The sequence below is a fragment of the Rhea pennata genome, chromosome Z, assembly GCF_028389875.1.
Source record: "Rhea pennata isolate bPtePen1 chromosome Z, bPtePen1.pri, whole genome shotgun sequence".
Lineage (NCBI taxonomy): Eukaryota > Metazoa > Chordata > Aves > Rheiformes > Rheidae > Rhea > Rhea pennata.
Genome location: NC_084702.1, coordinates 8293417 through 8319535, shown reverse-complemented (window position 1 = coordinate 8319535; position 26119 = coordinate 8293417). Strand labels below are relative to the sequence as shown.

Below are 26119 nucleotides of genomic sequence, written 5' to 3'. Positions count from 1 at the left end.
ATACTGCTGATAGGGCTATATCTCTTGATGTCACAGCAGTTGAGATTCTGATGGTAACATATTGTTTATGGGTCAGTGCCTTTGTCTAAAAGAATAGATTGGAACAGAATAGCAAAGGTTAATTAAGTTTGTCTATCAAGGAGGGACAGATATAAATGTCTCTTGTATTCTCCATGCTAGAATCAAAGTAAGTCAAAGCAGGGTGTCATAGTCCCTTTTTCTTCATGCTGTAAAATCTGCTTAGTTGGTTTTAGGAATGAAACAAAACCACCTTGAGCAGTACAAGTGCAGTAGTAGCTGTGAGGGGTCAGCTCACTGGCAGGAGCATTACAAGACGAGAGAGTTGTAGCAACCCTGGTTTACAGCTAGCGAAGCTGGGGCACAGAACTTTTAAATCACTTGCTCAAGGTCACACCTCTAGTAGGTGATGGAGCAGAAATCCCTGTTTTCTGGATTTTCATGTCAGTGCCCAGCAGCCTTTTTCTTGTTTCTCACACCAAAAATTGACCTGCGAATTCTGTTGTTTTCAAAGAACTTCTGCAAATAAATGGGAAAAACAATTTTGTGCCTTCTAAGACTTTTAAGGCAGACGAGGAGTTTATATTAAAACTTGAGCAGAGTTTCTGTGGTGTTTCTGTAATTAATGCAGAGGAGCAGAACTGCTTTCTAGTCTCCCAGGCCAGGAAGAGAAGTGAGCCAGCAGCTGTGCCTGCCCCATCTCTTTGCTGTCTCTGGTCTTTCCACTGTCTCTCCTCAGCTCTTCCTTCACAAAGAAGACATGCAGAGAGTGTACAGATACTGCCAGCCACCTGGGAGGAAGAGCTGAACTTGATTTTGCTCCTGCACCAGGTCTTGATAAGTGCTCTTTGCAGAACTCCCTGAAATGGTCTGAACTGATGCAAGAGCAGTTTCTTTTCACTCCTCTGGCTTTTCTTTTTCTTTGACTAGAGTCACCCTTGTCCCGTGGGTGGGACAAGGCATGTGGCTGGAAAAGGATGCCCTGGAGAAAGGAAAGACTCAAGTTTGCTCTGCAGAGAGCAAGTATATGCTTAAGGCTGTCAGGGAGAGGACCATCTCCCCCTTGCACTGCAGAAGAATGATTTTACAATCCTGCAGATAAAGAGAAGGCTCCTGATCTGCATGGCCTGGATAAAAGTGCATTAACAGTGTCTTGGGGCAAGGCTCTGCTGGGCCAAGCGTTGCATGCATCCACAGTAAGATGTAGTCCTCCTGCCAAAAGGCTTGCAATGGGCGTGTGAAAGGAGAGGAGGCAGCAGGGAGCAAGGATGGGGTGAACTTAAAGTGCTCTCCACAGAAAAGCAGGTGTCTGCTTTCCAAGTAGAATACACAACATTTGTTTTGTGCCCTTCCTTTCCACAGCATTTCCTGACTAAAACATGTCTGTTTTCTGTACCACATAGCCTACAGAGATACAAACTCAAGAGAGCAGCTTGTGGGACCCCTCCAGCCATTGTCTGGTTTGGGCTCGCTGTGAGGCTGGAAGGAGACACCAGGCATCTACCATGATCTGTGCACAAGTTGAAGCTTACAGCCTGAAGCTCCTCTGGGATGTGACACCTGGAGAGATCCCAAACTTGGCACCTGGCTCCAGGGTGTAGAAGGCTGGACTGTCCTGAAATAGCAATAATCTGAATATCCCAAGGGCTTCCATGTTTTTTTTTTTTTTTTTTTTTTGTTGGTGGTGGTGGTTTTTTTTTTGACTCCCTTTCTGGCTGAAGCACCCAAAAATGTGTAAGGGCTTTACAGAGCTGGAAGAGTTAATACAGAGCAAAGACCCCCTCTCATTGGGTAATGATGTCCTAAGCCCCCTTTTAATGCAGCGCTAAGGTCAAAAATTTTTATGACTGGTTGTTTTTTTATTGTTACTGTAAAATAGGATTGCTAAGCACTATAAAAAGGAAACCTTATGGTTCAGATTTACGGTGGTGTATATTCTAAACAGTTTAATAAAACAAAACCAAAAGCTTTTAGATTTTCTTCAGTGGTTAATACACAGCATATTCTTTGCAGAGCCAAGCCTCCAGCTGTCGGTCGAACTGTGGTTCATAGGCTTGGTGTGGGTAATAAGATTATAAAACATGTCTCTTGCTAGCCAGCTACCACACACTAATAATAATAGTAGTAATAATTCATTGAATCCAGGAATTTTAGGTGAGTGGTTTTCTTAAGAAATGGAAAAAAAGACTAAAAAATATGTTTGAAAGGAAACAGGTCCATGCCTACGTTCCACAGAGAGAGAAAACAAGAACATCATCGTTTTGGTGCCAGAGAGCAATCCCTCCATTTTGTTACAGCTAAAATAATACTGTGTCCAGGAGGTCATGGTTTTCAGTAGTGCGTATGTACATAGGAGAAGGGGTAATCTGAGAACAGCGGATGCTGCCCCTAGTCCTGCCCCTTGAAGGAGAGTTAGCGTGGTTGAGAAGGGTGGGCAGAGAGGAGTTGGATAACTCCTCTTTCAGTACTTGGAGAACCGTCCGGCTTGGTGGGCGTACAGATTCAAAGTGACCTTTGGACTGAGCTTTTTGGCAGTGTATGTTGCCAGCTTGTAATTGTAGGGCAGAAGGAACCTGTGTGTTGTTGATGAGGTGCATGCAGAGCGTAGACTTTTACGTCCAAGAGGAGACTGCTTTTTTCCGGAGAAACAGAGGTCAAGTCAGTGGCTATATATAGAGCCTAACTGCCCTGACTTCAGACTTTCTCAGGATGCCACATTAAAAGAGTTGAGGTCTGTAATTTTTGTAAGATTGTTTGATTGTCTACCATGGATGAAACATTGTTTGGTTTAAGGTTAATTTTATTTGTGCATGCATAGGATGCAGGCAGTAAAAAAAATCACCATGTAAGTATTTTACTTTATCATAGAATAAGTCTTACTTCCACAGGCTGTAAGCATGCCCTGCCTATCACTCAGTATGACTGTGTTGCTGTCACTGTCTGTTACTGTTTCTAGAAATCCCTGTAAACAGCAATTGATGTCTCTTGGGTGAGATTAAATTCCCCTTACTTGACTCTAGACAGGAAGTAAGATGTTGCCTTCTGTCTTAGAGAATGCCAGGAAGTGTTTGTGTGACCCAGACCATATTATCTCTGGTTTGGCAGTATTAAAAGTAATATTGAGTACTAAATTAATACGGGAAACATTAGAAAATAACTATTTACTATACACAGTTACCAACTAAAGTATTCTGGTAGCTCGCTCTTTTGGAAACCCGAAGTAAGATTCTGGAAATCGGCTGGAATAAAGTGGCCACCTTGGACAGCAGATTCACTGCCTGTGTATCCACTGCTCTTTGGATCTGAATTTTTCAGCCTGAGAAGTGCTGTGGAGCATCAAGTCGGATATGAAACACAGCTGGGTGGAACCTAAGGGTACTGTAGTAAAACAGGCAAAACTCTTACTTAGCTGAAATGAGACATGAAAGAGGCTGAAAAGACTTTCTAGCAGTTTATCTTGCAAAGAGAACTAATGCCATAGCTTTGCATGCATTACTGACCACACTTTTATTGTTATATCTGATACAAAATTATATATTTTTTTTCTGCCCAGACCATTTCTATCTTATGATAATTCTCTGCCTTAGGGAGACCAGACAATATTATCTTTCTTGTTGGAGGTCGTGATCTTCTGAAGTGTTGGACAACTTTCTTTTAGAGTGTTGTGTCTGTGTCACATTGTAGAGCTTTGGAACAAAAGATGCTAATTCTTTTATAAAAACAAAATAAAAAAGACATTACTGCCTTTCCGGGGAGATCAGTTTGGATCATTTCGGGGTGTTGGGAGAGGATAAGCTTCTGATTCTGAGTAAGTACCAGGTGCAGCTAACATTGCTGCTAACTTGATGGACTCTAGGAGAGAGAATAGGTTGTCTGATAAACTCTCAGAAATGGAGCTGACGTAGCTGACTTGATGAATTGTTTTTAGTTATCACTGCACTACAGAATTCATGTGTAATCTATCCACAACTTGATTTTCTCCATATAAAATAGGGAAATGATTCCATATCCTAGCATTTTAAGAAAGTGATATGTTTGTGTGTGTGTGAGATGCTCAAATTCAGTTGAGTATGTCCTAAATAAGTTAGTAGGTAGAACTATCTTCTTAAACCACTTAGTGGATTCCTTGTAAAGTAGTTACCACTAGTCTTGGACTTGTTATTTTCTTCGAGACTCTAGGGACTACATAGACATGTCACTTCCTCTGAAGCCGGTCAGTTGGATGTAGGCAGGGGCCAAATCAAAACAAAGCAAAATCCAAGGCAAATACCTCAGGATTTTACTTCTCATCCAACCACCTCCTCTTCCAACCACAATCTCCTTCAAGGATTTGTACTTGTGGGACAGGAGGGTGCAAAAACAGTGCTAGAGCTCAGCTTTCATACGCTACTGTTCTGATTCTCTCTCTGATAGATGAAGGGCATGGAGAACCACCACGCCATGAGCTCTCAGTATCGGATGCACTCCTACTATCCACCCACTTCTTACCTGGGCCAAGGTGTTGGCACACCTACATGTGTCCCACAGATCTTGACCTCTGAGGACATCCCTTCATACTCAGAATTGAAAGCAAGAGGTAAGTGCAGATAACCCACTGGGTTTTTGCTACCTTTTTGACTTTAAACAGGCATCAAAAAGGTGTGGTTTACTGAGGGGAAGAAAGTCCCTAATGCAGCAAGTAGGTTCAAAGAGTTTACAGAAGGTGATTGATTTCTGAAAGGCTTGCTGTACAGCAATACTATAGTACTGTATTGTAGGCTTGCATACAATAATAGAAGTTCATATTTTAGACATATGTTAGATTAGGAGGGTAGTTAGCTGGAACCTTTCTGCTCCTGTGTGTGTTTTCTGTAAACTGTTGGAAGAATCATTTGAGCTTTCTTCTTTCAGTGCTCATCAAAAGATTATCTCCAAGGAACATGTCTCCAGTGAAAGACTCACCTTTCCTCTCTTCTCTTGTTAGAACTATTGTTCATATTTTTTTCCCCTCAGGGTTCACAAGCCTCCCACTGAGCCTTTGCTGCCCTGTTTTGCCTGAACCATATATGGAAACAATTTCTGTATCTCAGCCATCTAGTGAAGTCGTTCACAGACCTGCTTCCTTCTTTGCTGTCAAACTAATACTGCTTCACTTAGAACTACTCCAGATAAATTCAACTTCTGACATCCAGTCTTGTTGATTACTGCTAATCTGCAGTAATTTTTATGAAAGATTTACCTGTGTTGACACTGTGATTTTGACGAGTTTTTTTGGTCTTAGTTCCTGGTTCTCTTGCTCCCATTTTGGGCAGAGTACCCGGATGTTAAAATGGCCTTGCTGAAGGAGATCAAAGTCCAGTTAATTACTCCCTGTCTCTGGAAAGGGCCAGTAGTGGATGCACAGAGAAAGAAATAGAGAAAGGGTAGAGTGATCCTGCTTCGTGTTTCCAAAATTCCTACAGTCTACAGCATTCAGCAGGTATCCTGAGTTGGTGGTTACTTCTCAACTATCATTTTCGCTTACTAGCAGCAGACCTGAACATCATGAATTGATATGTAGTCTTTCCTTAAGTCCTTTTATGCTTTTGGTCTCTTTGTAGTAATGAATTCAGCAGTTTAATCTGTGCAGTGCTCTACAGTGTGTGGGAAGTATTTCCTTTTGTTTATTTTACACCTGACAGATTTTTTGTGCTGGTTCTTTTTTGTGCAGTGACACCACTGACAACAATATCCTGCCTCATTTGCTTCTCTGATGCATTTACACATTGAAATGAATCTTCCATGGTGACATGCACATGCTGAGCTTTTTTTATACCTGATTAGAGGAAGTGTATTACATAGGTTCCATAATTATTTTCAGCTATGTACTTTTTGCTGCTGATGTTCTAGTGTCTGTTACATTTATTTGGTGTTGAAAGTACGGTGCTTCTGTCATGGCAGAACCTTAAGGACTCAAATGAAATTTTGGAAGGTGTGATACATACAAGATCTGCAGCTCATATAAATCAGTGTTGAGCCCTTGAGTTCAATAGCTGTAGAATGATTTATACTGAAGAGGTGGACTGTTGTTTTGAAAGTGACTGTTTTCTGAAAGTCTTCCAACTATGACGTATCAGATAAATGAAGAAACAACACAAGGTGTGAGAAAAACTTAGACTTTTTCTCCTTTTTCAGTAGTTCTAAATGGCTTAGAGAAATCAGTGATCCTTGGTTCATTTTCCTTCTCTTTTCTTCAGTTTTGTTTTCTTCCCTCTTCTCTGACCACCACTGAGCAATGACGTCTTGCTTTCTGCCAATTGGTCGGAGAAGCAGGTGGTTTTATGCTCAACTGCAGTTGACACTTTTTCTTGCATTCATCACTACTAACTCACTATAAGTCTTACCAGTTGAGTGTTCTTACAAATAGACAAAAGACCTTATACCCTTTGTTCCCAAATGCACTTCAGTAATTTTTCATCACTCTAGAAAAAAGTTGTGTGTGATGTGCCACTGATTTTTAAACTGCATAAATACTGTATTTTCAATAATCCTTGACTGCTTCTCCAGACAGTATTCCACACACAGATATTGTTCCCTAAGTTATACCATCAATCAGAAACCGACAAGCAGTGAGATGTAATTTACTGAGATCAAACAGCATTTTCCAGACTCTGAAGAAGTGTTTTTCCATAGCAGGGAGCTAGTGGGTGAAAGAGGCACCAATACTTTTGTAAGAAACTTGAGCATGTGAGCAAGACCCTTCCTGTTTCGTGTGTTTCTTAGAAGCATCTTCTTTCTCCTTACGCCTCCTCTTGGAGGATATGACTGCTTTTATTTTTCTGTTTAGAAACAAAGTAATATTCTCAAGCTGTTAGTTCATGATTTACAGTCCTGTGACATTTTTTATTCTAATAGTTTTCATAGTCCTCAGAAAGTGTGAGCTTTTTGCTTCTTTGTTATCATTTGTGTGGATGCTCAGTCAGCCAGCAGGTTGTGAGCAGTGGATCCTGTGTAATATGTGATACTGGTCCACTCCCCCGAAGTATTCATTGCAAGTGTTGTCTTGTGCAAAAGGCATATTCTTACATGGTTCACCATTGATCATTGGACCAAAGTTTCTGTACAATACATAACTGCTTTATATGAAACAAAGACTTTGGCATGTTCCCACGGGGTTAGTGATCGCTGCTTTTTAAAGACAACTCCAGTGCACTTTTAAATTAGCAAGCCATACACCAGTCATTAGTCTTTTTCTGTGGTTGGACTGACACCGTGCTCACAGACTTGTTTTCTTTCTAAAAATAGCTACTCATAGATTTTAGGTCCAAAAGGGAACATTAGCATCATCTAGTCTCACCTGCTGTTTAATGCAGGCTATAAAACTTCACCTAGTAATTCCTGCAGCAAGCCTGTAACTATTTTTTAAGATCTATTTGTAGGCCTATGTGTAAGTATTGCAAGAATTTTACAGGAAGATAACAGTGCATATAGAAGAGCAACAAGTTAAAAGAAAAAAACTTGTTTTGCAGCTGCATTTCCAAAACATTTGAAACCTGTATCTTTAACACAGAAATGGTTATTAAATTTCAAGCCACAAATCAGAGATGGTCTTACAATACATGCAGTCTATTACCTACACTTCAGCTGTAACTTCAGCTTTATAGAGGTTTTGCCAGTTCATGTATTATCTCGGTTAGTATTTCACTCAGACTATTTCATTAATTTTGTTCTGGTAAGTTAACTGCCTGTTTAGACCAGTTATGTTGAAAGGGAGGAGAGATAAGCTAGAGACCACTGATTTACACTTTCTTTGTTTTTATGAATGGTGAGAAGTTTTCAGGAAGCTTCTGACATTTGTTCATGAGGTCATGCCATGTTACAGCGTGTTGCATGTAGTAATGGACTGACATTTTCTGAATGACAGAACACCATCACTCAACCTCCTGGATGTAGGATGAGAGCAGTCACATCAGGTCCTGACATGCAGAGAGTGGTGAGACCAGGTCCTTGAACTTGTTCTGTTCGCTACCAGCATTTGGGTTACACAAACAGCAGTGCAGTAAAAGAGGCTGTTTCAGGATGGCTGAGAAGTGACTCCAAAGGGTGGGTGAAGAACTTGAATTTAACTGCTCTTTATTTGCAGCTGGTGGACAAACTGCACTGACTGAGCTATGTTAATAAAACATTTAAAGAGATAGGGCACAAAAGTAGAGCAGTAGTCCTCTGCCAGAGGACTAGAACCACTCTGTATTAACTGAAAGTGGCTTTTAAGGTCCAGCAAGGGACAAAGTGTTGTCAGATCTGAGGGGTACCGCTTCAATGCCTTTTCTGAATGCCTTTTTAGTAGAGCTTCAGCGGAAATATGTTTGAATTTAGAGTGGCTTTAGCAGTAGAGTATGTGGGGGGAATACCATTCAGCTCCTAGAAATGATATAGTAAAGTGATACATATCTTGTGTGGTGTGTCTGTCTGTCTGTCTGTATCTTTTGCTTAAAAACTGGCCTCTGTTCAAGAATTTGTCATCTCATAGCGATGAAAGAGGAAGTAGTGTTTGCTGAAACTTTAGCCTGTATTCTCCACAACTATCCATCTTACACCAAATTTTGGAAGGAAATTTTGAAATAAGACAAAAGAGGGGAAGTGGTAGTCATTTAAATCAGTGGGTTTTAAAGTCAGCTTAAAGCTCTGTATTTTTGTCGTTGTGTCACTTTATCAGTGCGCGGTTGTCTTTTCCGTGCATTCTCAGTTGTCGTTATTTATAGTCCAGATGGCTATGCTGTGTGCAGTCTCCCTTAGGCATTCATTGCAAGGATACCATGAAGACTAGTAGATTTTAAATTGTGGTTTTCCAAGCCTTGATTTACGTGGATGGTTGTGCGTATGGCACACAGATCACACCGTCTTCTACTCTTCATGCCTACAGCATTCTCACTTGTATGCTGGGCTCTTGTTAAAATCTGTGTTTTGTGGCTTTCTCAGCATGATACAGCACAGTGTGCGTGTGTGGGTGGGGAAAGTTTGTGTGTGGATGGGGTGGATGTATGTATATATCCATTTACCCATGTTAAATAAAGGTGGTAAATTCAGAAACTTTGATCTGTGTTCAGATGACGTGGATTGCAGGCGTTGTCCGTGAGGTAGATTTGCTGTTCATGTGCAGTCTGGGGCTGAGCAAACTTCTGTGGAAGTCAGAAAACATATTATTCTTTCTTTTATCAGAACAGATCTTGGATAACTCACAAACTTCTTTTGGCAGATCCCTTTTAATAGTTTGACTAAAAAGTTGGATTTTGAGCTTTTCTATCTAGGCAGTTGTTGGGTTCAGGAATATTTTTTTTGAAACCAAGCAAGTTGCCAACCCTCATTTGTGATGTTCTTATTCATACTTCATTGTTCCATTAGCTGTAACAGCAGCTATCAAGATACACTTGTGAATACGAGGCACAATCAGTAAGTTCTGGCAAGCCGTTTTTCTGTGTTTAAGCATTTTTGTAAATGGTCTGTGTTCTGAGTGAGGTTGGGACTGGTGAAGATTTGGCCAATATTAAAATAGATTTATAAGGCCTGATTCATAGAGAAGGGAAATCCTGAAGAGATATAAATTGAAAACATTTGGTTAAATCTCATTCTACTTCAATTATTCTGGATTAAAATGATAATTTTAGTAATTTCTTTTCTAAATGCCACCTTAATGTTATGTTTGCTCTAAACCACACAGAAACAAAATAGTATGTGCAGCAAAGCAACTTGTCATTGCACAATTGCACAGTTACAGTTTTGGTTCATGCTTTTTGCTGATTTATGCCAGGGCAGCTGGTGAGACCCTGCTGTTTGCTGTGGAGACAGTGCTGGTGCTGTGGCAGGAGCAGCTGGGCAGATAGAATCTTTTGCTGGTTTTCACCCCAGTCCGTTTTTATGGAGATACAGATATTTTTGCATTGAGGCCTTAGCATCCTCTGGAAGGAGGAGTAAGTTGTCATGAAAATTATGTGTAATGTGGTTCGTCACAGCCATGGTGCCCTGGTGGGCAGAAGCAGGCAGCCTGAATTCTGGGCAGTGCAGGTTGGACCCCGTCCACCCTCACCAGCTAAAGCATGTCCACCCAGAATGAGATCGACCCAGCTACTTGTTGAGCATTGGAAGAAAAGTTTTTATCGGGGAATGTACTTACCTGCGCTGAGTGTTTTGTATGAATCAAAGGGTAGGGTGCAGGCTTTTTAAAATTCAAGCCTACACATTCGTAATTGTTAGAGGCACTTGGTTAGGAGAACAAGGACTCAACTGGAAAATTCTTCTGTTCTGAGGAAAATGAAATCACTTGTTTTTGTCTTTTTTGATTTATTGATCCACAGCGGGTGCTGATATGAGACAACAAATTTAAACCTAATGCCAAAATCTCTACCTTCCTCAGTTTTCTGTCATAAAACCATGGTGGTCTGTGAACTCTAGTTTGCAAACAGCTGGATGTGGAACATGCCATCCACTCTTGCCCATCCTCGTTGAGCAGATGGCGTTGCGGAGAGCGGGCACCTGGCAGTGGATGGCACGGTCACAGCAGCACACTGCACAGCCAGCGTTGTGGCACTGGGTCCTTGCACCAGAGGGTCAGCATCTCTTCCTGCAAGGGCATGGCAAAATATTGCCCTGGGATAAGTAAAGGCTCTGTTTGATTTCCTTCCCCTGACACCGTCCCTGCTTTCCTTTGTATTTTCCTATGGACGGAGTTTTGGGGGTTTTGTTTTTTGTTTTTTTTTTCCCTCCATCCCTCCTGCAGTAAGGAATATTTTAGAACTACAGGTGAGAAGCCAGTGATTTATATCAGTCACAGCCCTGAACTTCGTTTCTACGTGTTTGAGCTAACCTTGCTGAGGGACAGAGGATGTCACTACACCTGGTGAGGGTATGGATCTTTTCCTTCCATTTTAAAGGATTTTGGATACTTTTATATTACACAGAGCTTTTCCCACTACAAGCAGAAATTTATGGAAAGCATAAATTGCACAATTACAGTTTTGATTCATGATCTTTACTGATTTATGCCAGGGCAGCTGGTGAGACCCTGCTGTTTGCTGTGGAGACAGTGCTGGTGCTGTGGCAGGAGCAGCTGGGCAGATGGAATCTTTTGCTGGTTTTCGCCCCAGTCCGTTTTTATGAAGATACAGATATTTTTGCATTGAGGCCTTAGCATCCTCTGGAAGGAGGAGTAAGTTGTCATGAAAATTATGTGTAATTTAGTTTATCACAGCCACAACAAACTTTATCTTAAAGTGATATAATGAAGAAAGACGTTTTGTAAGCAGAGAAGTGATAACTGCGTGCTTACCCGGCAGGATCTGCATTTTGTCAAGAAACAGCAAAACCACCTCAGTGATTTCTTTACCTTAACATGTGGTTGCATCCTCACAGTTTGACTGGTTAAGAGAAGAGTGAGTTCCCTCCATATGCAGCTGCAGTCTTTTCTGTGTGTCTGCGCAGGCTATCTCACAACTTATGCTAGCTTCTTAAGTCAGATGACAGTCTCCAGCTAAATTATTTCTTTTGTAGCCTTTGTGGTTTTTAGAAAGCCTTCCGAATAGCGACCCTTTGCAGGTTGTGCGGAAGATTAGTAGCAAAAAAAATAATAAAAAAAATAGAGAGAAAAGAAAGAAAAAAACATTTTCTGCCAATCTGTAGCAAAGCAGTCTTACTGAGGCCTTGCAGGCAGTGCAGAGTGGCTTTAACATGGAGGCTCTGAGCCAAATTGTCACTCTTTTCAAGAGGCTGTTGCAGACCCTAGTGCTGCTCCCTCACAGGAGTGATTGCAGGGAGGACAGAGAGAGGTAAAATTTCTGCCCGTAGCCATGCCTGCAGGCCTCAAGTAGATTCCTTACTTTGTGCCATGCACCCTGCCACGAGGGTGAAGTTCGGATGGAAGAGGATAGAAGTAGCTTTTTTACCAGCCGTGGGCAAAGACCTGCAGGAGGGTTGCGTGTGGCAGGTGACTGCACGAGATAGAGGGCTACAGTGGTGTATGAGCAGGTGGCCCATCGTTCATTCTGCCCATTTTATAAACGTGCACATTGATATTGCACATGTAAGTAATAGCTGGCTATGTTGTCTGCACATGATGAATGTAACCCTGCGGGGCAGGGTGCAGGAGGAGTACCAAAACTGGTTAATGGACTTTCTTAATTTAGTAACCATTAGTGTGGCTGCCCATCAGTTGCTTTTAATTCTAAGCTTTGGTGTAACCAAAGAGTTTATTTCCAGTGCTCCTCGCAGGCATAGCTTAGGCCAAGTACAAGTTGAATAACCTTCAGGAAAGCTATGCTGTCCTTCTGTCGGCCGCTGTCTTTGAAAATTGCCTGCAGAGTTAGTGAGCAGGAACAGTTAAGATTTACAAACAATGATGAAGCTTGTCATGCATCTTTCACCATTCATCATCTGGGTGCCGTGGCTGGGCGGTGAAGTGTTCTTCATAAAAACCAGCTCAGTGTGAAATACACCTCGCAGCAATGTTTACTGCTCTGAAACTCGTCAGCAGCCCTTTATAGTAAATCCAGATTGCGATGTGACATTACAGTATATCATTGCAGAGCGCGCTGGGGTTTACACTAGGAATGAGTGCAGTTCACACCAGATGAGATGTCGAAATTGAGTTATGTAGGAATTTGGCTGTTATATGGGGATAGCTTTTGTTTTCTGAGGACTGAAAGTTAGCTTTATATATATAATATATATAATCTACACATACCCGTACTTGTGTGTGGGTTCATATATCGATATATATATATACATGGATATATAGATACACATGCTACACACACATTCTATATACTGACACTGCATAGGTACATATACGGATTTCTCTGACAGTGCTCTGTCTTATTTTTATGCTGCTTCTTAAAAGTATTTCAGTATTGTGTAGAATCACTGCACTTCAGTTGTAACTTTCCTTTAAAGCAGCCTTTTACTTTCAAAAAATGCAGTTGAAAATATAGTACTTTACGTATCACAGGTTTTTGATACTTGGCTAAAAGTACAAAGTAGGAATTTTACTTTTTTTCTTTTTCTAGTTTTGGGCTAATTTTTTTTTAGGGTTGTAATGATAGGTGTCAACACTGCATTTGTCAGAAGACAATCCAGTGAACCTCCTAGGCCTGTCATGTACCGCTGGTGTGCCACTTCTGGAAGAAAGGGCAGCTACCGAGCAGAGCTCAGGTGCCCTGGACAGCGAACTGTGCTCTGGCGGGGCAGAGGGCTAGGGTGAGAGTTCAGCCGATGACTGCTTCTGAGATGGACAAATGATGCTGCTGATGGGCCACCAAAATGCAGCTGAGGCTCACTGCAGCTTTTTTTTCTTTTTTTTTTTTTTTTTTGGTATATGTCTCCCAGAGCTTGAAAGGTGCAACTTTGAGCAGGTGGTTTTGGTAATTTTCCCAGAAGCTGGTTTCAGGCACCTGAATGTGGCATATAAAGTCAAAGGAATGTATTTCTTTACAGCCTTGGCCGCTTCACAGACCTGTTCAGGCCCTAGTAACTTTGCGAACAGAGAGTCTTCAGATACGTATAGCAAGCAGTGGCTTGACAAAACAATGCTGTAATAGCCTTAGGGAATTTGCGCTCTTTGTTAATACGTACTCAGAACACTATTGTTTAGCTTGTCATTTCATTTCCCATTCTTGCAGCTGACTTATTCCTCATTTGGTGTCTACCATAGATAGATTTAAAGACACTCTCAGCACTTAGGGCAAAAATTAGGAAAAATACTCCAGAAAGGTGAAACATTAACATGTATGCTTGAGGTGCAATCTAGCATCTATTGCTGCTCTCCAGTCATCTCCAAATTTGTTTGAAATGAATAAGCATTTGCCTAGACCAAAAAAAAGAAAAAAAAAGTTGTTACATGTCACTTAATTTTATGCTTCTTTCCCAGGTACGTACAAAGGTCTCGCGAAGGAGGTGGCATTTCCTTACAGTTACTCTGCAGGGAAGCAATGCAAACATGTCTATAGAGCACCATAAAAGCAGTCCAGAAGGAAACTGCTCAGAATAAGGGGGAAAAAACACACCACAAATAAGCTAACAGTATATTGTCTGATTATAATGACTGGCTTACAGCATCCAGGAGTTGTCGGTCACACCTTAATGTTTATAGAAGTGAAAAGTCAATGTGCAGTTGTTTAATTTGACATGATTCTCAGGCTGAGAAAGTGCAATCGCTAGAGGGGACAGTTAAGTAGCTGTAGTCCATGTGCCTGTCTCGCTCTGACTACTGCACTAAACGCTTTCCTGATGAGCGATAGATTTGGTTAAATACCAGGATAATTGCTAGCTGCAGCACCCAGCACTCTTTTAATGCCTTGTACTACATCTGTATTAGCTCTTGCCCAGGGCTGTTTGAGGTTTCTGCAGTGAAGAAGGCATGTATGTTGAATCACATTATTCTCCTTCAGCTTTTGAAGGGCAATTGTTGCAGAACTAAATGGGCTATAATAAATTGTATTTCTTTTTGTTCTAAACCTGTTGATCAGACATGCAAAGGTAGCAGCTGCTTTTCACTAGTAAATGACATTTTGTTTGACACACCGAGAATGCACAAGAAACTATGTAAACAAAGATGTTTTTTCACTTTAAAAATGGAAATCTAGCAAGCTTGTAAAACTATCATCTTGCCAGGCTTTTGTAAAGCCGAGGAACTTGTTTAGCATACTAAGGAAGAGTTTGCTGCTTTCTCGCTTTTAGATAAGATCTTGATGCAAACACATGCTCAGACTCCACTGCCTCTCTAATTAGGAGGGTGTCAGCATTTTCATTGTCTTCTTAATGTTGGTGGTGTTTTAAGGAGAAAACTTGAAATGGCATCGTAGTTTCTGTCAGTCACTGGATAGTGGCCCGGCGTTTCCTAATTGCTCACTGACTTGTCTGCTTGCAGCGGTGCTGGTGCTGCGTTGTGTCCGGTGTTGCTCCTGCTCGTGACATGCTCCCGTGGCAGGGTGGCACGGTGACAAGGCAGGTGCCAGCAGCACCCTAACATCACTCTGCACTGTGCCCACCGTCCACTCTGAAAGGGCCACCCCTCTTGAACCTATCTATAGATTGGACAGACGAGAGAAAAGCAGAAGGCACCTGAGCACGGAAGGGCATATTGCAGCTCATTTGGAGAATGGTTGAAAGGGATTTGCTGAGGGCGGTGGAGAAGCATTTATTTTTGAAACCTTAAAACAAAAATCTGGAAAGATTTGGAGATGGATTTTGAAGAATCTTCTAAATTGAACAATTCATTTGTTACAGTTCATTCCAAAATGCTATCCAGAAAGAATACAAGCTAGAATAACAGCATAGTCCCTGTAGATCATTTTAGAAAAGAAAACAAAAAATGCATTTCTTTCTTTTTAGAAGGAGGCATTTAACATCTCTAAATTTATTTTGTGCTCTTCTGCAATTACATGATGCCAGCTCTAAAGCTGTATGTCTCATGTTTATCTCACAGTGTCTGTAAAATCACTTAAGCTTCAAAATTAGAAGGTTCGCATGAGATCTGAATCCTACTCCAAATGCTGTGGTTAACATGTTTATTTACCCTAAGTGTGGCACTAATTGTGTCTTAGACTGCTGAAAGTAAAAGAATGTTTTCAGTCCAGTTTGTCACCAGTTTTGTTTCCGTTCTGGACATGAAAGAAAAAGAAAAATCAATGAACTATCTTTCTCCTGTTTGCTTATAAATCATTTTCCCTTTCAAGTTCTGTCTCAGAGCAGTTGCACACACTGCAAGGAATGTTTTATTTTCCCACCCTGAAACAACTGTTTACAGTACATTTTTTAACAGATTTTTAATTGGCTTTTGGCTATATGAAACACTTTTCAGTAAGTTTCAGTTTGAGACAGATTTTTTTTGAGATAGCTATGTCCCCTTAAATATAGTCTCAGATGTCCTAAATACTCTAAATCTTTGAAGACCTTATTAATCTCAGTTGTTGTTTGTTGCCTCCTCTCTTGGATGAATGTAAACTTCTAGTTCATAAAATGATCTCTACCAAATACATCGTATGTTGCTTGTCTCACCTCTCAGCTGAGTCCCTGAGGTGTCCACAGTGACTTTAATTTGGGTTGAACTGAGTCACTAACTTTTTCAAGGCATAAATGCTGCAGTTGGGTTTGTGGAAATAGATTCAGCAGCTGCATGAAACAGCGCTGACTTACCAAGAGAAATCTGCCGGATCCCCTTTTGCAAGAACTAACAGTTGTTCAGCTTCTAAATGAAGCTGAAACAGTGTAGTTACAAGGAAGAGAGGAATTTGGTCCCTACTTTGAAAGTAGTTAGCCCTCCTCAGCCATCAGGCTGATGTCTGTCCTGTACTGTAAGGCTGACATCTAACTCTGCAGCTTGGATCAGGTTTTTGTGAGATACTTAGACACGCAGAGATGCAAGCAGGCATTTGCATTTTCAGGGGCCTGGGAAATTTGGCCTTCTTCAGCAGCCCAGACTACATCCTCTGCTTTCACTATTTGTTATCTGCTGCAGCATCTGCTGACTGAGTTGAAACACCTCACTGCACCTCACTCTGCAAGGGACCTCTTGCCTGAGTACGCAGACCTATCTGAAGCAGAGGATGTTGCCGCTGAAGGAGAGTCTTGTGTTAGAGACATCAGCTGTTTTCATCCAGTTTGGTGTTACTCAACTCTTGTATCAGCTACATGCATGTGGAAGGAGACAAATACTATCTTGCCTTCCCGTGCTCCAAAGGGAGAGAACAAGCCTGTCTTCACCCCAGACAGTAACAGATCTTCAGTTATTCTGTGTGGTGCAAACCCCCTGTAGCCTCTGCAGTCTCCCCCACTTGACCACTCTGTCTGCAGTGAAAGGCTGTACGGTGCAGCAGAGGACAGGTTGCACTGCACTTTCTCTTCCCTCCTCTTCTGTAGCCCCCTCCTCTGCAACTGCCCTTGCCCTTATGGCGTAGAATCAGTTTTGTATTGACTGTTCACGTAAAGTCACTTAAATTTTCAACACTGTTGAGATTAGTGGAGGCATAGTGGAGCGCCACTGTTGGAGTGGTGCTTTTGAAAGCAAGCAACCTTTGACAGGGCCATCAGTTGACCCGCTGACCCGAGGCCCCTGACTTAATTTTCTGTGCAGCAGGTAACAATGATAAAATATTGTGGTATTTTTTTGTTTGGTTGTGTTTTGTTGTTGTTGTTGTTTGATTGTTTTTAACCTTCCTGCCACTTCGTATGCCTTAATGTTCATCTCCTGTTATAGCAATCCACACCACCTGACTTCAGGTGTGGACAAATAAAGGCAAGTATGTTGAAAAATGGGTTGATATGCTTGGGACAGTTCTAGTAATCTTACTATGGCAAGCTGTCACAAAAGCACTGGAGTGAGCTGGTAGCCTTTTAGGGATCTAAAAGGACTATGATTTTTAGGCCTTAAATCCCCACAGCTTCTAGAAAGTTAACTATAATTTTAGTGGAGTTCGGCACTTCCATGACAAGGCTGCTGTCGAGATCCTTAAAACCATGTAGGTGCCTGCAGTGCCTTAGGAAATGGGCCCTAACTTGGTGACAGTAGACAGATGTGACAGTCACACTCCATCCGCCTTGTGCCGTGTGACGGGAGTGAGCCCTGGAAATCAGCAGGATCTGGAAGCAGGGAAATGCAGCACAGAGTAATAAAAAGGCAGAGTTAAGTCTGGCACGTTCACTTAGGGTTTATGCTGGGCTAAACTTCTGAGCAGTGGTCACAAATGGTCAGCCAGAGGCTGGGACGTCATCCTTGAGTGGGAGAAGTCTCCATTACACATCCGCACTTCACGGAATGTGTTTAATACTACTGTTGTGTTAGTGGAAATAAATATAACGCAGCAGGTCTGTCATAAGCCTAATGTTGTGTGAAACTTCATTTTACTTATTTGACTACCTCAAAAATGTTTTGTGTTTGGTTTCTGTCCCTATTTTCTCAAGTAGAGTGACTTATTGCAGTAGGGTTCCTAAACTTCTGAGGGCATAAATCTCACTTTAAAATAAGTAGCAACATTTTTACTCTCCTTATGCATATACTCGTCTTTTGCTGCATGTTTGATCAATACTTATTGACCTGTCTTACTGCAAAGCTGCTTGACTTGCTTCCAAATAGAAGTTAATATTTTAAAAAACAGCCATCGCAGTCACTTTGAAGCCTTCTGTGGTTTTTAAATTGTACATTCACTTAGATTTTAATCTCTAAATGATGAGGCATCTTCCTTCTTCTGTCTTGTTCATTTTTGAGTACAGACACTGGTATATCATGCAGAAGTACAATCTTGCTTATTTTGAAGTTAGTGACAAACCTTTTGCTGCTTTCACTAGTACAGTGTGAGTTGCAGGTCCTTGCTTTGTCCCTTGCCAGCAAACAAACTTACATTATAAGAACATTTAAACAAAAAAAATCTATGCTTTGCAAGTGAAAAATCTATTGTATCTACCATAACAGATCACTTTTATTAGACTTGCCATTTTTTCTAATTGTCTAGTAACCTCTTGATTTCCAAAAGCTTGCAAATCATGTCAAAAAAAAATCTTTAAGCTGTATAATGTGGCACTTTTGCACTGAGACAATATTTTCTTATATTAAGAATGTCATTAAACCTGAAAGAGCTGAGGCCATCATTATTAACTATTTGGTTACTCTTTGAACATTACAACTGAGCACAAGCGTCATGGATTTCATCTTTGTTTTGTATATTGAAAGTGACAGAAGCAACAATAAAAATGTAAAGAGATGTGACTGGAATTAAAGTTTACGTTTATATGGCTAGTCCTGGTGTTGTGCAAGCTGTGATATTCTCCCTTGTTAAACCAGTAAAGACGAACAGACTTGCTGACCCAGGAAGCTGGAAATACTCAACTACTGCAGTGCTTGGTTTGGATTTCTGTGTGGAACCCCAGAAAAAGTATAAGTGATTATTAAAGCTCTCAGGATCCTTCCTGCAGTGTAGCTACACAAAGGAGAAACCGTGTGTCCTTTCTTGTCTTTCCGTGTATTCTGCTGCATGATAACATCATTTAAAATATTTAATGCAATTTCCTTTAGAGTTAGTTACTGTTGCTTTTCAGAAAACATTATTTTGCCACAGCTGTTGTAAATTATGATGTATTTTCTAGGCAGGACACTTCACGCTTCTCAAGCTAGTTAATTACAAGGAGCTTCTCATTTAGGCAGGTTGTGACTAAGCATACCAAGCAAATCCAGAGCAAGTATGTTGTAGTGATGCCAGAGGCGGGAAACAAGAAGGCAGTCTTCACTGCAGAGCAGTGGATTGTCTCCTGTGCTGTGCTGCAAATAGAGGTAGTGTGCAAGCCCGTTCCTCAAAACAGTTACCCTTGTCTCCCAGAAAACTTTTTACCTTCTCACTGGAGATTACCACCAGTTGACATGTCTGTGTAGCCTCTCTCTGACCTGGATCTGTGGAACACCTTGAGTTTTTTTTTTTTTTTCCACAAAATAATAATAATAATAAATCAGAAACACTGTCCATTTCATGGCTTGGGACTCCACATAGGAAGAGTGCTTTGGAGGTGGAAACTCTGACTTCTAGCCTTATCATAGGAGCTGGGATTGTGTAAGTGTTTAGGCAGTCCCCAGTCTTCTGGCCCCGTAGTAAGGCAGTGGTATGCAAAACCAGCCCTGGTGGGATAAAATGCCCAGACGAGGTTTTTGGGGATGTGTACTAGGAGCTAGCCGGACAATTAGATGCTTGTTATGAAAAATGATGGGTAAGTGTATGCTCTAATTTTATTTTTAGAACATAGTTTTTAATTACTATAGGAATAAGAACAACATTATGTAAAGTGAATTCAGAGTCCACTTTTCTCAGACCTACCTCTGTCTTTTGAATAAAAAGACAAGAGGGACATCTTTAACTCAGTCTTTAGTGTTCTGTAGTAAATAAATAGGTAAGTAGTACCTGGCTTCCAGAAATCAAGAGATTAAAGGTTCCAGCTTTTTCAGAGCCTTGTTGTGAGATAAGAGCAAATGGCTGCATTTCTCTGAGACTCCACGCTGCTCTACACTTGATGACAGACCTCCAAATCCCTCTAGCCCTCACTGCCCCTTGTTTCTCCACCTTTCCTGGAAATTAGTGCTTCCTCATCTGTTTGTGTGGCTATTTACAGTCTTGAAATTTGGAATGATTTATCTTTTCAGGAGAAATGTCTTTCAAAGATGCTATCCATTCCTTGGCCTCTAGGTTGCATTATACCCATGCAAGTGATTGAATTTGTCCAACAGCAGGGTGTCTGCCTTGCCATATTGGGCTGTGAATGTCTAAGGGGAATAGGAATCTCCTGAGGTAGATCTGCTGACAGTCATCACACAGAATCACAGCCTTAAGGAAAGGCCATTGCATCTTCTCAGTAGTGGCAATACAAAACAAAAGGGGATTGGTGTTTTTCAGCAGAATCACTTCTGCAATGTGATTCACTTGCGCAAATACGTTCCCAGTACAGCGCAGACATTTGAATAAGCAACTGGAGAATAGGAGGAGTAAGGAAAGGAGATGCCTCTTCTTTTTAATAATAGTACCAGATTAGAGATATCTCAGATCTCTGACCACAATGTCTCTTTTTCTGTAATGCTGAGATAATCATACAAAATCTTGTCATACAAAACCCTTTCCCTCAGAGATTAGCACAAAAAAATCAAAAGAAAGACACATTTCACCTGGTAACAGTAATGGCAAATGCGTGCTTTAAGTTCAAATGTCCAAATTTCTACTCAGAAAACATTTTACTTCATGTCTTCCAAAATAAAAAATTGTTCTGTGGAACCATTAAAACTGTATCTGTTACTGGAAAGAACTAGTGATCAGAATTTCAAGCAGTGACAACATAAATCTGTGAGCTTTCTGTGGAGCGAAGCTGATAAATATCTTGCTGTGACCTGGTATGGTCACATGGTATGGTGAATACGCTGCACAGGAGGTGAGCAGCCATTCACTTTTGCCGTCCTGGGCTGGACAACAGCAAGATTTTTACTAGCTGAATTTCACACATGGTATTTGGCTTTGTCTTTAGATCATTCAGAGCAAAGGTTCTTCCCTCAACATGCTTGGTCTTCTAGAAATTTTTTATGAGATGATTTGCTGTTTGCCGTTCCTATCCCCAGGCAGTGGCTTAATTTAAGTTAGCCACAAAATTCAACAGTGTTAGTAAAGGAAGCATTGTTTCATGAATACTGTTTTGCCCCAGATAGTATCTGCATGGATTTAGGCTGATCACTGTGTAGTTTAAGGGCACTGTCTTCTGGATTGATACAGTTTGGAATTAAGTTTTGGACTGGAGTCTCAGTACCTATACTTGCAGCCTGTTTTATTTACATCCTTCATTTCTAATTGATGGCGCATGAGAGGTGGGAAGCCTTTTTTGATTGTTTCACAAATTATTTTAAGAGAATTTAAAGCTGGAGGTGAGGAAGTTCAACAAGAGGATATTTTCTTCAGCTTTTGGTCTCTAATTACATCAGTTACAGTTCTGTTTTTCTAGTTACAGAAGTACGAGCATGAACTAGAAAAGAATGATAAAGCATGCTGAATGAAGATCTCCATTCAGATCTTTACCTTTTATACTGTGTTATTAACGCCAAGAATTAATGCTTTTTTAAAATATACAATGAGCTTGTGCTACCATGGGCATCCAAGATAATGCTAATTACTTTAAGTATTAGTGAGAAGGACAGGAGTTTGACAGGTGGAAAAGGCTTCTGTTGTGAAATCTTATATCTGTATTAAGAGGCACAAACTGGGCAGGGTTTTGGTTCCAGATCCTTCGGCTTGCCCTTATTCCTGTGTGGAAAACTGCTTTGTTTGTTATTCCCAACACCTTCTATCAGAGGGAAATTATCCACTGACATACCTTTTTAGAGTGGGACTGTTTGCCCTTGTGTTAATGACATGCAAAACAGCAATGGAGTACCACTCCCATTTTCTCCTTAAGTTTCTCAGCACTGCAGTTAACACCAGAACAGGGTCTACAAAATACTGATCAAAATGAAAATTGGGAATACATTTCAATTAGTGTATGGAATGAGTTTATGGAATGAGTCCAATTTTTTAAGGCAAATTAATGAATAAGTTTTGGTTAGCCACTTGTTGCTGCATAATACCAGCCTCCTTGTTAAACTAATGATTCATCTTAACTCCATGCTGTACATAATGCTACTTTCAAGAAGTCTGCATACATGCTATGATGCAGTAACATGCTGCAGGAGTCAAAAAATAGGATTTCTCCCTGGGGGAACCATCATCTGATCATGATCTATGATGATGCATGAGGGATGTGAAGAGAAGGAGACAGACAACTCAGAACATATTTTAGCAATTTTGTGCATATACAGATGTTGGAAATAATTCTAAATCAGTAAGAACCATTTCATCCTAACTACCACATCCTGAGCAGGAGAGATACATGGAAGTGGATTGCAGTGGTTTACTGGGTTAGGTCAGAAAGGCTAGTGCAGAATAACTGAAAGATACTGCGGATTTATTGAGGGTGAATGTTCTTTCAGAATGTTTCATGTGGGAGACAACAAAAAACACAAGTTGCTGCAGCCTTAGAAAATACTTTTACTTTTCAGAACGATCCTTGAATGCACAGCTGAGAAAGTTTGATGCTCGTTTTCTGATGGTTTTTCTAGCTTCTCTGTCACCTTCTCACGGGAACCCAAAGAGCCCTGGGGTCCTGGCTGCTTATATTTTAGACCTGCATGAACCTAGGTACCAGAGTATGAGATTGATCCCTTATGTGGCTAATGCAAAAGGAACAGCTTGTGATCAACATTGGTTTCTTCCTTCTAGTATAAAACAGTCCATCCTCCATCTCTCCAGCAGGTTTGTTCTTAGCATGCAGGAAATTCAGTAGGGACTGATTATCTTTCTGAGTTTTGATTACTTAGCTCTGTGCTAAAAGAGTTGCTTAAGCTGCAGGCTTAAGCACTCCACAGGTGAAAGGTAGCAGAATGAAATCTGCTTAGGAGAAGTTAGCTTGGCCTTGCCATATGTGTTTGCACTGGGATTGCATCTTGCCCGTCTTAAGATGATCTACAGCAAAGTCAGGATAGACCCTGGCACTCTTATTTGTGCTCTAATACCTCTCCACAACAGGTTGTTCTTTTTCCCTGCTCTTCCTCTCTCCCTCCATTTATTTATTTATTTATTGCCTTCCTATCAGTTGCTTGGCCAGCCTTCTTTCTGATGGTTCTCTGGTTCTGACTGCATGGTATTGTAGGAGTAACCTTTTCTGTTAATCTAAAGCTTTGTTAGACAGTTCTCATGTGTATTAGGATAGTTGCCACAGCTAATAGGCTGTTTCGGGAGCACTAAGTGACCCCTCCAGGGTCAGTCTGGGCAATGGAGCGACAAAGTTCCTCTGACTCTGGTGGGCATTCATTTTTAAGCTGAGTTTGAGCTACAGTACTTCCAGACCACTGAGCCAACTTTCCTTTAGAAGATGGCCAGTCACCCAACTATGTCTGATACTTGCATGAAGATAGGTGTCAGTCCTCCAGTTGCTGATGTGAGAAGGGTGCAGAAACTGCTGCTTTCATTGCACCCTTCGCACATGGCTTGCACCTTGGCTTCACTGGTTTCCCAGGCTTGTTTGTTTTCCCAGACACTTCATATAGGGTCTGTGGAGTGTGTAAGGGAACTCACTGCTTGCTCAGATTGCGTTCATTTCCAGTGGTGTTTACAAAAGGAAAATGCTTTGGCTACAGAGGAGAGCATACCATGAAAAGCAGTTCCTGTCCACCTTTGTACAGAAAACCTAGACATGTCTTACCTGTGCTTCTGTTCTCGCAGGCAGCCAGCACCAGTCTGAATCTGTTCCCTTTTCTCTTAATTCTCTTACTGCATAGCTGTACTTGTGCATTTCTGTATTCACACTGGGAAGAAGTGCTTGGGCTTCTGTAGCATATGAGGCTGGTACACTTACTTTCCTATTCCCTGAGCTGGAAGGTGAAAGAATTTTTAAAAATGTGTTATGCCTCTCAACTTTAAATCTCCAAAAATGGTTTCTCATTGAGAGTTTAATAGCTTTTTAAATGTAAACACACAAAAATATTTACTTTTCAAGCATGGATATACTTCTGCTTTCTCACATCATTGAAAGTGTATTACTCTTTTCACTCCATTTAGTCCCAGGGATTACTCAAGTTAAAAGTCAGTGCAGTTTTCAGTGTCAGAAAATGTACAGTTTTGTGTTCATGGTTGGAATCCCTTCTCACTTTTATTTTGTGATATTAGCTGAAAAATGTTCACATTTGGATGGCTCAAAAGTATTTGGATGTTTTCCCAAGAAGTAAAAGGTAATTAGATCAAGAAATGATATTTAGAAGCTGTCATAGACCCAATTCTGGTACTGTTATTTATACAGATAAGAGTGGTGTGAACAACAGTGGGAGGATCAGCCACAAACCTCAAACAGATGAAACTCATAGACTTAAATCAAAAAGAACATGGTTTTTGTTTCTTCGAACTTGGAATTTCTGCGTTTTATGGTTGTGTGATTAAACCACTGGAACAGAATTACTCATTTCCTTTTTGCTGCCTTTTTATAGCTACAAGTCCCAATCCAAGTATCTTGAGTAAGTAATTAACAGCATTGTACCTACTGACTACTCCTTGCTTGAGTTCAGTGACTCCTATTGACTGCAGTGGAAGTCCATCCCCGTAAGCAGTGCAGGCTTATGTAAGCAGCAGAGCCACGAGTAGCTCTCTCATCTGCTAGAGATAATAACTCTGTAGTGCCAAGTTAGCTTTCATGTCTGTATAGCTGTAATTACATACGCCTGTGCACATTCAGAAACTGATGTGTATAGCCAAAATCACAGAACTCTTGAAACTGTGATCAGTTTGAAAGTCAGTGGAGAACAACCTGTGTTATTTAGGTCAGGGCTTTAGACTGGTCTCTTTGTGAAACCAACCGGTTTGGAACTGGAACCACTGTGATGACACTTTCTATTTGAAGTTTGATAAGGGTGTCTGATCATCTGGGAGAAGTGCTGAAGTATTGCACAGCTCCACTGATCCAAAAAAAGCTCAGGAGCCACTGCCTGAGGTGGCAAGAAGTAGACATAGGTATCTGTCTACAGAAGTGTTGACCTCTATTTCACTTCATCAGGTTTGCAGTATGTTAATATAGAGTTGTTGAATAAATAGCCCAGGAGAACAAAGTCACAGATTGGCTGGGTTTTAACATACATGCTATAGCATATAGGTTTTTTTTTTCTTTTTTTTCCTAGTCTCTTTCCACTTAGGTGAAAAAAAAACTTTCTGTAAGTTTGTCACAGAGATTTATGGATCTCAATATTTAAAAAATGGGCCTTTCCATCATTCTGGACACATGCACACTAAAAATATTAACAGATCTTTTCAAATAAATAAGCCTCTTGCCCATTTGGCTACTCAGGAGTATACAAAAAAATTACCCCCTTTCAATCCCAATCACTTCCTTCATACCTCTACCCCAGAACAGAGATTCCTTACAACATGTCCTAAATCTTAACACATTGGGCTTTGCTAGATCAAAGCGGAGTGAGGTTTCGAAGTCAGAGGGATGAGCTACTCAACCCTGTTCAAGCCACATCAGCATGTTTGTTTACTTAAAAAGCAAGGTGTCTTATGAAGAGACATCTTATGAAGTGGCATCACATTTCCTGATGCCAAATGTGGCCAGATCCAACCAAAACAAAATATTTTGACTGGTAAAAGCTAAGGCTGTCAATGACCTTTGAAGAGCTAGTCTCAGGCATACAGCAATGAAGATATCAGTTGATGTAATTGTGCTAGGTGGTCAACCAACCTCATTTGTACATGGAATAGGGAACACAATCACAGGAGGCATCTAATACGCTTTTAATACAAGAAAGACCCTCGGTACATACCAGACCCTTTGGTATCTGCTGGAGGGCTTCTGATCCTGCAGCAACTAGTTCTGCAACCTTCTGGATTTCAGGTTTGGTGGGCTTGAAAGAGGTGAAAATCTACAAAGTCAGTTCAAATTGTGAGCAACTGAAGTGATGTTCCAACCTATATGAGTGCAAATCAGTGCTTTACTCCAACAGTCTGGTGGTTCCTCAGGCCCTGAGTTGTTTGATAAACCTCTTTAGCTGCTTAGGGGCATTAGA

At 40.9% G+C, this 26119-nt stretch overlaps 1 protein-coding gene across 1 annotated transcript in view; it reads left to right on the top strand.

Moving 5' to 3' along the window:
* The window catches only part of DMRT1 (doublesex and mab-3 related transcription factor 1), a 56527-nt gene that overhangs the window by 28646 nt on the left and 1762 nt on the right, over nucleotides 1–26119 (top strand). The window contains exon 4 of the mRNA XM_062599502.1: nucleotides 4432–4594. Coding sequence (XP_062455486.1) covers nucleotides 4432–4594 — 163 coding nt within the window. The remainder of the gene's footprint in view (nucleotides 1–4431; nucleotides 4595–26119) is intronic.